Source organism: Schistocerca americana, chromosome 8 (genome assembly GCF_021461395.2).
Source record: "Schistocerca americana isolate TAMUIC-IGC-003095 chromosome 8, iqSchAmer2.1, whole genome shotgun sequence".
In the NCBI taxonomy this organism is placed as follows: domain Eukaryota; kingdom Metazoa; phylum Arthropoda; class Insecta; order Orthoptera; family Acrididae; genus Schistocerca; species Schistocerca americana.
In genome coordinates this window covers 135,492,048-135,506,798 of record NC_060126.1, presented here as the reverse complement: position 1 = coordinate 135,506,798, position 14,751 = coordinate 135,492,048, and the positions used below count along the sequence as shown (strand labels likewise).

At 41.7% G+C, this 14,751-nt stretch overlaps 1 protein-coding gene across 1 annotated transcript in view; it reads left to right on the top strand.

The window, feature by feature from the left end:
• LOC124545626 overlaps window positions 1–14,751 on the top strand; it is a 258,100-nt gene that overhangs the window by 149,450 nt on the left and 93,899 nt on the right. The window contains exon 8 of the mRNA XM_047124573.1: window positions 1,308–1,524. Coding sequence (XP_046980529.1) covers window positions 1,308–1,524 — 217 coding nt within the window. The remainder of the gene's footprint in view (window positions 1–1,307; window positions 1,525–14,751) is intronic.

Here is a 14,751-nt window from a genome sequence, read left to right as displayed (position 1 = left end):
ACTTCAGGAGCTCCGACAGGCACTGGGGCAAGAATGGGAGGCTATACCCCAGCAGCTGCCGACCACCTGATCCAGAGTATGCCAATCCGTTGTGCGGCCTGTGTACGTGTGCATGGTGATCATATCCCATATTGATGTCGGGGTAGATGCGCAGGAAACAGTGGCATTTTGTGGCACATGTGTTTCGGGACGGTTTTCTAAACTTATCACCAATACCGTGAACTTACAGATCTCTGTCGTGTGTGGTCCCTGTGTGCGTATGCTATTAGCGGCAGTTTTCTGTAGTGCCACGTTATGTGGCACCACATTCTGCAATTATCCTTAATTTATGAGCATGAGTGCCCAGAACTCCAATGGCCACTTTGCCTGCCACAGACACTTTGCCCACCATAGCCTGTCTGGCTCTCCCCTACATTATTTATTATAGTTTTAGATCTTGTGCGCTATTTTCGTTTTTATTAGTGCTGAAGAAGAAAAATTTGTTAACATCGAGTATAGATTTAAATGTGAGGAAGTCGTTTCTGAAAGTATTTGTATGGAGTGAAGCCATGTATGGAAGTGAAACATGGACGATAAATAGATTGGACAGGAAGAGAACAGAAGCTTTCGAAATATGGTGCTACAGAAGAATGCTGAAGGTTAGATGGATAGATCACATGACTAATGAGGAGGTATTGAATATAATTGGGAAGAATTGTGGCACAACTTGACTAGAAGAAGGGATCGGTTGGTAAGACATGTTCTGTGGCATCAAGGGATCACCAATTTAGTACTGGAGGGCAGCGTGGAGGCTAAAAATCGTAGAGAGAGACCAAGAGGTGAATACACTAATCAGATTCAGAAGGACGTAGGCTGCAGTAGGTACTGGGAGATGAAGGAGGTTGCGCAGGATAGAGTAGCATGGAGACCTGCATCAAACCAATCTCAGGACTGAAGACCACAACAACAACAACAGTGCAATTATATTTAGAAGACAAAAAATTAAGGAACAAATGGTTCTTTGAAGATTTTTTTTTCATTTTCTTGAATTACTAATTGATCATCTGCATATCATAGAGTATTAAAAAATTGCCCCATGTTGAACTGTTTGATCATCCCCTATCTTAATTGTTCTTGTCTTTTCTCCTACTACTATTATCGCCTTGCTCTCCTAATCCTCTGTTTGTCAGCTCAGACACTGAAAAGCGACGGTGAAGACAGCTTCCTTGTACAACATCTCTTCCAGTACCTGACCTTTGTGCTTCCTGTCTACCAGTTTGTGCTTCGTATGTGCAGAGATGTGACTCGCCTTGTCGCGTTGTTGGCAGGTCCGGGCAGCAGCGCCAGCATGAACAAGTCGTCGACCCTGCCGCTGCCGCACCGCGCCGTGGAGCGGCCGGCCTCCAGCGCCAGCAGGGACCGGGACAGGGATAGGGACAGAGACCGCGAGGGATACTACAGCGACCGCAACGAGCTGATCCGGGAGCGCGAGCGCGAGCGGGAGCGCGAGCGGGAGCGCGGCTACCTCAGCGACCACAACTCCAGGTCAGTGGGCCGCCTCCTCACCGCCGCCTAGCGCTGTGACCTGCTGCCGCATCTCAGCCTGTGCCCATCGTACCTGCAGGTCTGTGTGGACAAGAGACACGTCACCACCCACCAATCTCTTATCGTCATCCGTAAGGACTTTAAATCCATCCACAAGTCTGTTATCCATGTCCATATGCATAAGTACAGGGTGTCTGCCACTGAATTATACGAAAAAAAAACGTAAATTATTTACAAACCGCGGAGTGTACATACTTTATTCAACATGTAAACAAACAATCCTGTCGGAGGAACATCCGCAACTGAGCGTTATACCAGAGGCTGAAAATACCGCCACAGCGTAAGGTTCTTTTATTTAGCACACGACCGGTTTCGGGCTCTTATATGCCCATCTTCAGGTGTCGTAACTTCGTGCTGTGATCCAGAGCGCCGCGGTGGGCGTGTACAAGACGAGGTGCGTTGCCAACGAGCGCAGAGCATGGGGTCATGCGCTCGTAGGTAGCACACCGGGTCTTGTACACGTCCACCGCGGTGCTCTGGATCACAGCACCAAGTTACGACACCTGAACATTAGAGTATAAGAGCTCAAAACCGGTCGTGTGTTAAATGAAAGAACCTTACAATCGTATCGCTATCTTCAGCCACTGGCAACATGTAAACTTCGCTAAAAATACTCTACTGGCCATTAAAATTGCGACACCAAGAAGAAATGCAGATGATAAACGGGTATTCATTGAACAAATATATTATTCTAGAACTGACATGTGATTTCATGCAATTTGGGTGCATAGATCCTGAGAAATCAGTACCTAGAACAACCACCTCTGGCCGTAATAACGGCCTTGATACGCCAGGGCATTGAGTCAAACAGAACTTGGATGGCGTGTACAGGTACAGCTGCCCATGCAGCTTCAACACGATACCACAGTTCATCAAGAGTAGTGACTGCCAGTTTCGCGGCCACTATTGACCAGACATTTTCAGTTGGTGAGAGATCTGGAGAATGTGCTGGCCAGGGCAGCAGTCGAACATTTTCTTTATCCAGAAAGGACCGTACAGGACCTGCAACATGCGGTCGTGCATTATCCTGCTGAAATGTAGGGTTTCTCAGGGATCGAATCAAGGTTAGAGCCACGGGTCGTAACACATCTGAAATGTAACGTCCACTGTTCAAAGTGCCATCAATGCGAACAATAGGTGACCGAGACGTGTAACCAATGGCACCCCATACCATCACTGCGGGTGATACGCCAGTATGGCGATGACGAATACACGCTTCCAATGTGCATTCACCGCGATGTCGCCAAACACGGATGCGACCATCATGATGCTGTAAACAGAACCTGGATTCATCCTAAAAAATGACGTTTTGCCATTCGTGCACCCAGGTTCGTCGGTGAGTACACCATCGCAGGTGCTCCTGTCTGTGATGCAGCTTCAAGGGTAACCACAGCCATGGTCTCCGAGCTGATAGTCTATGCTGCTGCAAACGTCGTCGAACTGTTCGTGCAGGTGATAGTTGCCTTGCAAACGTCGCTATCTGTTGACTCAGAGATCGAGACGTGGCTGCACGATCCGTTACAGCCATGCGGATAAGATGCCTGTCATGTCGACTGGTAGTGATACGAGGCCGTTTGGATCCAGCAAGGCGTTCCATATTACCCTCCTTAACCCACTGATTCCATATTCTGTTAACAGTCATTGGATCTCGACCAACGTGAGCAGCAATCTCGCGATACGATAAACCGCAATCGCGATAGGCTACAATCCGACCGTTATCAAAGTCGGAAGCGTGATGGTACGCATTTCTCCTCCTTACACGTGGCCTCACAACAACGTTTCACCAGGCAACGCCGGTCAATTGCTGTTTGTGTATGAGAAATCGGTGGGAAACTTTCCTCATGTCAGCACGTTGTAGGTGTCGCCACCGGCGCCAACCGTGTGTGAATGCTCTGAAAAGCTAACAATTTGCACATCACAGCATCTTCTTCTTGTCGGTTAAATTTCGCGTCTGTAGCACGTCATCTTCGTGGTGTAGCTGTTTTAATGGCCAGTAGTGTATTTGGATTTACGTTATGACATGTTCGGTATGCCTGCCATCATTGGCCATGATGTGGTGCAGACGAATAGCGGATTTCTGCATGGCCCGCTGAAGTGTCGAAACATCTATGCCGTCAATGGTCTCCTGAATGGCTGTTTTTAGCTCATCAATGGTTTTGAACTTATTGGTGTATACCTTGTCTTTAATACAGCCCCACAGAAAGGAGTTAAGATCCGGAGAATACGGCAGCCAATCGAGGCCCATACTAGTGGCCTCTGCGTACCCCAGACAAAGTGCTCCTGCAGGACATCAAACATTCTCCTGCTTAGATTGGATCGATCTCCGTCTTACACTAATCACATCTTGTCGAAATCATGGACACTTTGGATAATTGGGATGAACTTATCTTCCAGAACCTTCGCATACCGTTTGGTAGGAATATCGCACCGATTATTCAGTGAATGGACACGGCACACCATGCAGTCACCCGTTGAGGGTGAAGAGACTGCTCGATCGCGAAATGCGTGTTATCAGTCCCTCAAATGCCCCAATTTTGCTTATTTGACGAACCAGCTGCCAACCATCCAGTTTGAACGTCCTAGCCCAAACTTTCAGAAGTTGTGACGATTTTATTTCATATAGTTCAATAATTGTAATCTTGCGTGGACCCTGCATCCTCGAGACACTAATCTTCACCCAAAAGTCTTTTATGCATATCCTCAGACATCAGCAATTCACTTATCCACATACGATAGCCTTTTATTCACATCCTTATACACAGATGCAACTGCCTCTTCCAAACTCTTATCCACATCCACAGGTCATTTTTATGCATCCACAAATCTTTTAACTACATCCTCAAACGTGTACCTTTTATTCTCATCCACATACCTTTCATCTGTAACTGCAAATCTTTTATCTGGATCCATAGCATTTTTTTTTGTCAGCGTCTGCTTGCTTTTCATTGACATCCACAAGATTTTTATCTCCATCTGCATCAGCAAATCCCTTATATGCAGGTGAAAACGCAGGTCCTTTATCCCTTTATTTAAACCTTTTGCACGCACCCTCCAAACTTTTATTTGTATCTGTATTCAGCCATATCTGCAAATCTTTGATCTGCATACACAAACATTAAATCATGAAATAGCGACAGCTGGTATTTTCTGCGTCTTATTTAAGGCATTTGACTGTGCGATTCTCAAAATTCTGCTCAATAAATTGAAGTGTAGTGGGATTCATGATGAATCCAAGCAATGGATAGTGTCAAATCTTACCAGATATTCTAGAAAGCTGTACTTACTAATTCAAACAATGTACTCTGGAGACATTATTCTCACTGAGAGCAGATCCGTAAGGTTCAGTCTTACTTCACTTCCACTATTGTTTCTCAAATATGTAAATGATTTTCCACCTAATATATAGCAAGCAGAATGAGTTCTTTTTGCAAGTGAAAGTACTATTATAATCAACCAAGCATACATACAGGAACAGAAAACATGGTTAAGTGTTCTCGGAAGTATAATTCACCAGTTTTCTGTCAATGATCTCATCCTACATTCAGTTCTGCACATCTAGGAGTACTACAAGAACGGTAAGTGTAACACATGGTGAGGCAATAGTAGGGTGGAAAATTCTAAATTATTATGTGTTCATATTAACGAGAATTTAAACTGGACAATGAACTTTTGGAGTTCATAAAACAACTTACCTCAGCCACATTTGCTTGTAGATTCATCGCAGATACTGAGGAGAGAAATCAGTAAGCTGAAAATTGCAGATATCGTGGAGAGACAAATCAGTAAGGTGACATATTTTGTATATTTTTGTTCTATAATGTCTTGTGGAATAATATTCTGCAATAACTCATCTTTAAGAAAAAAGGCCTTTGTTACTCAAAAACATTTTGTAAACATAATATATGAAGCTCACCCATGATCATTTGTAGACATCTGCTTAAGGAGTTGCATCTTCTGACTATGGTTCACAGTATATTTATTCCCTCGTGAAGTTTGTTGCTGTTGAAAGGGAACGCTGGAAAATATTATTCATTACTCCACATTAAGGTTATCCTTAGCAGAAAAAGGGGTGCACAATATTACAACTTCCATTACTGTAACGTGTAAAAGGTGGTAGGTAACAATTACTAACCCACGCCTGTATATATTTAGAAAAACCTTTATAAATGTTCATCATGTAGCAATGTTTACAAATTAATTTGTGGTGTGAATGTATAATAACTCGTTCCATATCACTATGATTTATTGTGTAAATAATCCTTGGAACATGAAATTAACTAAATAACTCGTCCAAAAGCCTTTTATCTACATTCACAAGTCTTTTATCTGCATCAGCTAGTCTCTCATCCACATTTTATGCCCTTTAGTTTTCATTCGTTGACTACGTATCCACATCCACATTCAAAAGTCTTTTACCAGTATCTGCATCTCTAATTGTCTTATCCACTACCACATCAGTCCATCTTCCATCTGCATCTGCAGTTATTTTATATGCCTATACATCAAAAACTCTTTTATTTGCATCTGTGAGACTTTTGCCTGTATCTCCAAGTCTCTTAATCGCCCCTGCAACACTTTTATCCATATCCAGAAGGTTTTTTTTATGCATATCTGCATCCGCAAGTAATCTATCAATATTCAAAATTACCTTATCTGCATCTTGAAACCTTTTATCTGCATCTGCAAGTTTTTAACCTCATCTACAAGTATTTTATCATTATTTGCGTCCAGAAGTCCTTCTTTTATCTGCGTCCTCATTTTATCTTCCATCCTCATTCACATCTACAAGTCGTTTATCTGTATCCACAGTCCTCATAGATACACATCCTCAGTATCTGCATACACTAGCTTCATGAACACATATCCTCAAGGTTTTAATTTGCATCTACAAGTCTTTTGACTGCATCTCTAGACATTAAAATTTTCCCAACCACCTCGTCCCCCATTTTATAGTGTTGCTATTCTTATTGTCCGCTACTTTCATCCTCTGTGCTTCATCCATCATGCTTTATTTTGCCTCCAAGATAGCAGAACTCCTTCAGTTCCTCTGCTACATGCTCCTCAATTTTGATGTTAAATTTATGGCTACTCCTAACCACTTCCGTTATTCTTTGGTTTAATCTCCGTCCACACTACGTGTTCATTAGAGTGTTCATTCTATTTAACGGGTCCTGTGGTACTTTCATACTTTCACTGAGAACAGAAACCTCATAAACAAATCTTATCATTGATATCCTTTAACCCCAAACTTTAAATCTGCTCTAGAACCTTTTACTTATTTCCGCAGTATACATGTATGTTAACTTCAGTAAATACACGGATTCTAATTGTAGCAGTTTTATCTATGGATATTGGTACTCTAAATACAAAACGATAAATTAAGGTGCGACAAACTCATTAATGAATGATAAATGAAGATGAGTCAGTAAATGTGTCACATACGCCGTAATACTGCCAACAGTTTTAAATTTGTAGCTTTCTCTTGTATAACGGAAGTATTTGCTATTGTAGGTAACTATAATGGGAAATCAAAAAGTTTTCGTTAGAAGGCCATGCAGTCCAGGATCGGTACGCCTAATACGCAAAATCGTTGTGAGCGTTGAGGCCATCATTCCACCGACACACCAGGGTGAAGATATATTTTTGGTAAAACACCATGTCCAGCTGTGTGAAGAAGTCCGTAACTGTCTGCTGGACATCCTTATATGGCAGGAATCGTTGACATTTAAAGCCCTTCTTTAAGGAACTGAGAGAATGATAATCGTATGGTAAGAGATCAGGACTGTAGGGTGGGTTTTGTTTGCTGTGCAGTTGTTGTTGTCCCTAATGCCCTAATAGATAAGGCTGGCCTCCCAGATCGACCGGTGGCTTGGGTCGAAACGTGACCAACATGGAACTTGGGTACCATTATTCGCTGATGGTTGTGGATGTGTTTGTCCTTCGGGAGCCAAGATTAGCAACACATTGGTCCTGTCTGTATGCATTTGGTAATAACGTCGCCATAGTTCACGTTTCCGCATTTACCGTACGCATAGCGAAAAGACACAAATGCCACATTAATTACTTGCCTACATGTCCGTGCTTCTCCCCCAATACGGGATCCGCGCTACGCTGTATACAGGGTGGTCCCTCGATCGTGACTGGGCCAAATATCTCATGACATAAACATCAAACGAAAAAATTACAAAGAACGAAACTCATCTAATTTGAAGGGGGGAACCAGAGGGCGCTATGGTTGGCCCGCTAGATGGCGCTGCCATAAGTTAAAAGGATATCAACTGCGTTTGTTTTTAAATAGGGACCCCCATTTTTATTACATATTCGTGTAGTACGTAAAGAAATATGAATCTTTTAGTTGGACCACATTTTTCGTTTTGTGATGGATGGCGCTGTAATAGTCACAAACGTATAAGTACTTGGTATCACCTAACATTCCACCAGTGCGGACGGTATTTACTTCGCGATACATTACCCGTGTTAAAATGGACCGTTTACCAATTGTGGAAAAGGTCGATGTTGTGTTGATGTATGGCTGATCAAAATGCCCAACTGGCGTGTGCTATGTATGCTGCTCGGCATCCTGGACGACATCATCCAAGTGTCCGGACCGTTCGCCGGATAGTTACGTTATTTAAGAAAACAGGAAGTGTTCAGTCACATGTGAAACGTCAGCCACGACCTGCAACAAATGATGATGCCCAAGTAGGTGTTTTAGCTGCTGTCGCGGCTAATCAGCACATCAGTAGCAGACAAATTGAGCGAGAATCGGGAATCTCAAAAACGTCGGTGTTGAGAATGCTACATCAACATCCATTGCACCCGAATCATATTTCTATGCAACAGGAATTGCATGGTGACGACTTTGAACGTCGTGTACAGTTCTGCTACTGGGCACAAGAGAAATTACAGGACGATGACAGATTTTTTGCACGCGTTCTATTTAGCACCGAAGCGCCATTCACCAACAGCGGTAACGTACACCGGCATAATATGCACTATTGGGCAACGGAAAATCCACGAAGGCTGCGACAAGTGGAACATCAGCGACCTTGGCGGGTTAATGTATGGTGCGGCATTATGGAAGGAAGGATAATTGGCCCTCATTTTGTCAATGGCAATCTAAATGGTGCAATGTATGCTGATTTCCTACGTAAAGTTCTACCGATGTTACTACGAGATGTCTCACTTCATGACAGAATGGCGATGTACTTCCAAAATGATGGATGTCCGGCACATAGCTCGCGTGCGGTTGAAGAGGTATTGAATATCATATTTCATGACAGGTGGAATGGTCGTCGAAGCACCATACCATGACCCGCACGTTCAACGGATCTGACGTCCTCGGATTTCTTTCTGTGGGGAAAGCTGAAGGATATTTGCTGTCGTGATCCACCGACAACGCTTGACGACATGCGTCAGCGCATTTTCAATGCTTGTGCGAACATTACGGAAGGCGAACTACTCGCTGTTGAGAGGACTGTCGTTACAAGTATTGCCAAATGCATTGATGCTGACGGACATCATTTTGAGCTTTTATTGCATTAATGTGATATAACATATATAAAATGTTCATACGTACCTACGTTCTGTATTTTAATTTAAAAAACCTACCTGTTACCAACTGTTCGTCTAAAATTGTGAGCCATATGTTTGTGACTATTACAGCGGCATCTATCACAAAGCGAAAAAAGTGGACCAACTAAAACGTTCATTTTTCTTTACGTACCACACGAATATGTAATAAAAATGGGGGTTCCTATTTTTAAAAAAAGCAGTTGATATCCGTTTGTCCTATGGCAGCGCCAGATAGTGGGCCAACCATAGCGCCATCTGCTTTCCCCTTCAAGCTAGACAAGTTTCGTTCTTTGTAGTTTTTTCGTTTGACGCTTATTTCGTGAGATATTTGGCCCGGTCACGATCAATGGACCATCCTGTATATTGTATGGCCCTGCAACAACGCCCTCTTACGTAAGCTTTGTGATCACCCTTTATAACACAAAGTATTCCTTGGTCGACAGTTAGTGAAACTTTGCCAGTGTAAGATGGCAGTTATGCTGCAGGAGTATAACTAGAGATGACATTACTGATGTAATCGTTGACACTTCTGTTTTGACGCCTATGGTATCGGTTTCCAAACAAAGAATTCGTTAATGTCATAGTGCAACGCCCTTTCTATTTTAATGAGAATTAGAATGTATGCAGCATCTATGTAATGTACAAGTAATATAAATGCAATAGAGCCGGCCAGTGTGGCCGAGCGGTTCTAGGCGCTTCAGTCTGGAACCTCGCGACTGCTACGGTCGCAGGTTCGACTCCTGCCTCGGGCATGGATGTGTGTGATATCTTTAGGTTAGTTAGGTTTAAGTAGTTCTAAGTTCTAGGGGACTGATGACCTCAGATGTTAAGTCCCATAGTGCTCAGAGCCATTTGAACCATTTTTTGAAATGTAATAGAAAAATCTCGTGGGTGTTTCACAACCCTTCATACATGTCTTTGAGGTTGTAGGGCGGACTTCGTAGTTTTGATATCGGACTGATGTCGAGGAATGTATCGTTTGGATTTAGAATAAGTTTGCAGATCATATCACTTTCAGATCACAAGCTTCGCTTTACGCATTAAGCGGAGACAATGACCCCTGACCTGCGCTCTCTACAGGAGCCATTCCACATGGCAACCCTGCTGTTTCGCGTAATATTCGTAAATAAATCTGTGCCTTGCACAGCGTGTATCTGCGATGCATGCTTTCTTACGCACGGTCCACTAACTCTGACACGCGTTCGTGGGTCAGTAAGCTCGCTGACGTCGAAGTTTTTAGACGCCCTCTGACGCTTAAGACTTCCTTACAGTGTGTGAATACTGGTTTTACTTTTGGTGCAGCTACCTGTAACAAACTATACAGGCCGATCAGAAACAGTCTGAAAAGCTTGTAAGCGTGTTTCAGAGGAGGTTGTGCTGAGAAATAATTTTTAAGAAGAAAATTTCATATCTTGCGCCATTTCCGAAGTAATTACCATTCATGGCAGGCGATCAGACCCTTGCGAGTGCAGCTAAAGTCAGTGTCATTTTTTCTCATAGCATAGGTGATAGCGCACGAGACTGCTCAGCCTTCGTCTTGGGTTCGATCCTTACTACTGCCCATGTCCAATTTTTGTATCGTTCTCTTGTTCGTTTTAGGGAACCAAACGCAGAACACGTTTGGAGTCAGCGTCTCTGTCGAGTCACATGAATTTTCGCGCGCAACGACCTGATTGGCTAACTTCAATGCTAATTCACTCGGAAATGGCAGAAAGTATCGAAATTTTTGTAACAGTTATTTCTCAACATAAGCTACCCTGCAACACTTTTACAAGCTTTTCAGACTGTTTCTGATCACCCTACATATTTTGAATTTCCTCTCGGTGGAGGCAAGCCCCATTTTATAAGGTGGGGTATATGGCGAAGCGGATGGTGTTTTCCGTGCCCCTGCTTGTCAACATCGACAACTGGCCACCCAGCGACTACATCAAATTACAGTCCCATTCCAAGTTTCTCCAGGAACTACTTTAGTCACTGTGATGGACAGTATCAGCCATTCGTTGGCGGACGTTACTGATGAATCTGGAATACACACCATAATGTTTATAACCAAGAGGAATTTACCAAACTAACTACCTGACCAAACCATGTGGCATTCAGACACGGTAGAGTTGTTTGTGTCCCGCCACAGTTGCTTGATATTCTCCCATATGAGATCTTCATCTTGTTGTTCAGCAATGTCCTTTAAAGCTGTCAGTCGTGATGCAAAAATCACGCGAACGGTGCTAGTGAACACGTATAGATGACTTTAAGTTTGTTTCAATTTGTCAAATTCCCTTTGTGCTTGTTTCTCCAAAAACCAGTTCGAAATCTTACCACATAATTAACCTCATCTTGTAGTGAATGAAATGGCGAAAAAATCCGACGAGGTTTAAAAAACTTCTATTTGGTGTTTACTAGTAGGAGCTGGATTGTCATGAATGGCCTGGAGTTTGTGTGGACCGGGTTCGGTACCAGAAGCTGAAATTATATGACCTAAAAATTTAATAAACCGTCGTCCAAACTCAGATTTCCTTAAACTGACCGTAATTCCATGACCTAAAAATGTTTCCAGTAACAAGTTCAAGACGCTGTTATGTTGATACTGGGATTCCTCAGCAATAAGTACGTCGTCGACAGAAGTGGTGTTTCCGTCCATTAAATGTGTTGGGAGAATGGACTTCAAACCTCTGATGAAAATTGCAGATAAGATATTAAGACGGAAAGCTAGTTTGCAATATTGGTAACAAATTCCGAAGCATAAAAAGGCTGTGTATTTGCTACAGTTGGGATGTAGTTCGATCTGCTAGAATCCTGATTTTAAATTGAGTGGGGAAATTTTTGGAGCAACTCATAGAATTTTTGTGGACTGTCTGCTTGTCACTTAATGAAGAATCTAAAACAAGCCTCAGAAAATTTTTTGGAGCAACTTATCTGATGTTTGGGGCCTGTCTGCTCGTGTTACTTAATCAGGAATCTAAAACGGGTCTCTGAGAACCGTCTTTCATTAAAGGGAGTTGGAACGCCCTATACCGACAACGTTAAATTTAGTGACTTGGCTTCTCTGTATTTCAGGAACCACTGAAGCCATTGACATGAAACTTTTACTGGACATTAAACTGTACGTTCTGAGTCTACTGAACACAATAATTGCATTTCAGCCACTGCTTTCGGAAATACAATTTTGTTACTACACTTTTAAAATTTTGTGTACTTTTTTTTACGTTATCGTAAATAATTTTAATTATACATAACATTATGTTCTTCTTTTAGTTCAGTAGACTTAGGCTATGTATGCTATTACTCCGTGAAAAATTGAATATTCTACTCGATACGCTTTCTGAGATTTAGGGAAAAGTGCAACAGAAAATGTAAATTTTCAGGAACGGCTTCTAAAGTTTTAAAAGACTGTAACTCACTTAATATATTCTCAATTTTTTTTATTTTTAGTTACTCAGAAGCACCCTGCACCATATTGTATATCATCCCCTTGATCTTTTAACAAATTTTTTCTTCTTTTCTTGTTTCTGGACTCCTTAGTGTCAACTGTGCTGCATACTCTGCTTTATGAATGTGAACCTTGTCCATGCATTCAAGTTCTCTGATGCAGTTTGCTCCATGATTAATTCCCATATATTGTAGCACTTTCACCCTACCAATGTTGCCATCATTAAAAGGAATAACAGCATCACTGAACCCCGACTTTTATGTCTTCATTCCAACAAAAAAATTTTTGGTAAGCGAGTCAATATAAGATTATTGAACGACTCGTTGGGACTTTGAGTCTGACCATGTAGACACTTCTTCAGTAATTCAGGATTTGCCAGGTCTCTTTAAATAGGTTTTATGATATCCATGAATGCTGCTGGGATGCAATGCTTATGGCTGTATGTACTGTTTGAGTACTGGGCGTTGTGGTAATTGCACCATGAATCAGGTCCAGGAGGGCAAAGGTGGTGTACTGGTTTTTCATCAATTGACGGTCTGTGGAAGAAGGTAGCCTATATTGCATGCTTCATTTTCAACAAATCCTCAGTATTATTTCCAATGGCCATCCCATAGTACTGCTGTAGTTCATAAATCATTTTGTTTGTCATTCTGCCTCTTATGGTTTTACTATCAGAAAGTTTCTGGTCTCTCAAACTTTGTTTCAAGTTCCTCAACCTGGTGCCCATCCTCTTCTAGACATGGCGAACACATTCCTGTTTTGTGATAATCTTCTCACCACAAGGCTGAGCGACTAGTACACTGTTATATGCTTTTGAGTCTCCATCACCTGAGAACTTAGCAAAACACACTCCCCTTTCATTCACCAATCGACTAAAAATTTCAGTAGCTGCAGAAGCCTCCATACAACCACTTATCCCTTCATAATTTTCTCACAGATATGCCCTTCTTCATTCTCTGATTTACACTTATAACAATGTTTGGTTAAAATCTTGAAATCTATTACCTTTCCAGTATCCACACTGGTCACTGTAGCAACAGAATTCTTAGAACTGTAGCCGCATTTTTGCCAAGTGTCATCAAAAGCTACTAGTATGTCAGTCATACCATCATTTACTTCAACAGCTTGGTTTGCAGCACTCTTCATTGACTCACATCCAACAGATTACACAGCAGCTCCAATAAATCCTGCTTACTTGTCGATTTTACAAGGTGGGCGTGGCATATTCATCACGGCACACATTGTTTCTGCTGCAGTGTGTCCTTTGCCAATAGCTCTCAATCCATAAAAACCACATAACATTTACTTCAAAATAATTATCTTTACACTTATCAGAAATACGAAATGAATGAGTGTATTTACAAGTGGCACAATTAATGATAAGTTTTTCTGGCTAGTCCATTTAATAACTCACTGTCTTCATGTAAACTGACTGGCCCTCCGCATGTTTTACAACACACACATTCACGTAACACCCTTGTTAGGATGTGTAAATCTATCAGAATATAACCTAACCTACCATTTACACCACTTTCGTTTTGAGGAAACTGTGTATCACAACGTTTTATTTTAATCTTCGAAGCACTAATGGTTGTTTCTCTAGATGCAGACGAGTTTGCCTGTATTTCATTCTCTGTAACTTCACTCGCAACATGTTAACCACAATGTTTCCCTTTATTCGAAAATCTATTACCATGAACCCCCTTTTTAAAAAAAAACACTTTGATTTGCGTCATACTTTACTTTTTAAGAGATTTAGCAATCTATTCGTCACTTTTCCACAGAAAAACGTTAGCACTTCGACATACAACGAGTGTTCATACTATGAAACGATACGATACTGTTTTTGACAGTGCTAGCAATACAAACGCGTAATTTAACCTTTATAATACAGCAATCCACAGCCTTCTGTATGAAAAATTACCGATTTTATTAGATCTTGAAGTAATGCAAAAAAAAATTTTAACATTTTCAACCGGTGTAGATTATATTTAAAAAAATAAAATACCTCCCATGTGAGTTATATAATTTTTTTGGAAAATTGCTGATTTTATAATGCGATAAAAATCCGAAAATGTGAAAATAATTTTCCGTTCTAGCTCCCCTTGAAACAATGTGTAACGGACTGTTACAAGGACTGGCTACTGTTTCAGTCATACCTTGTT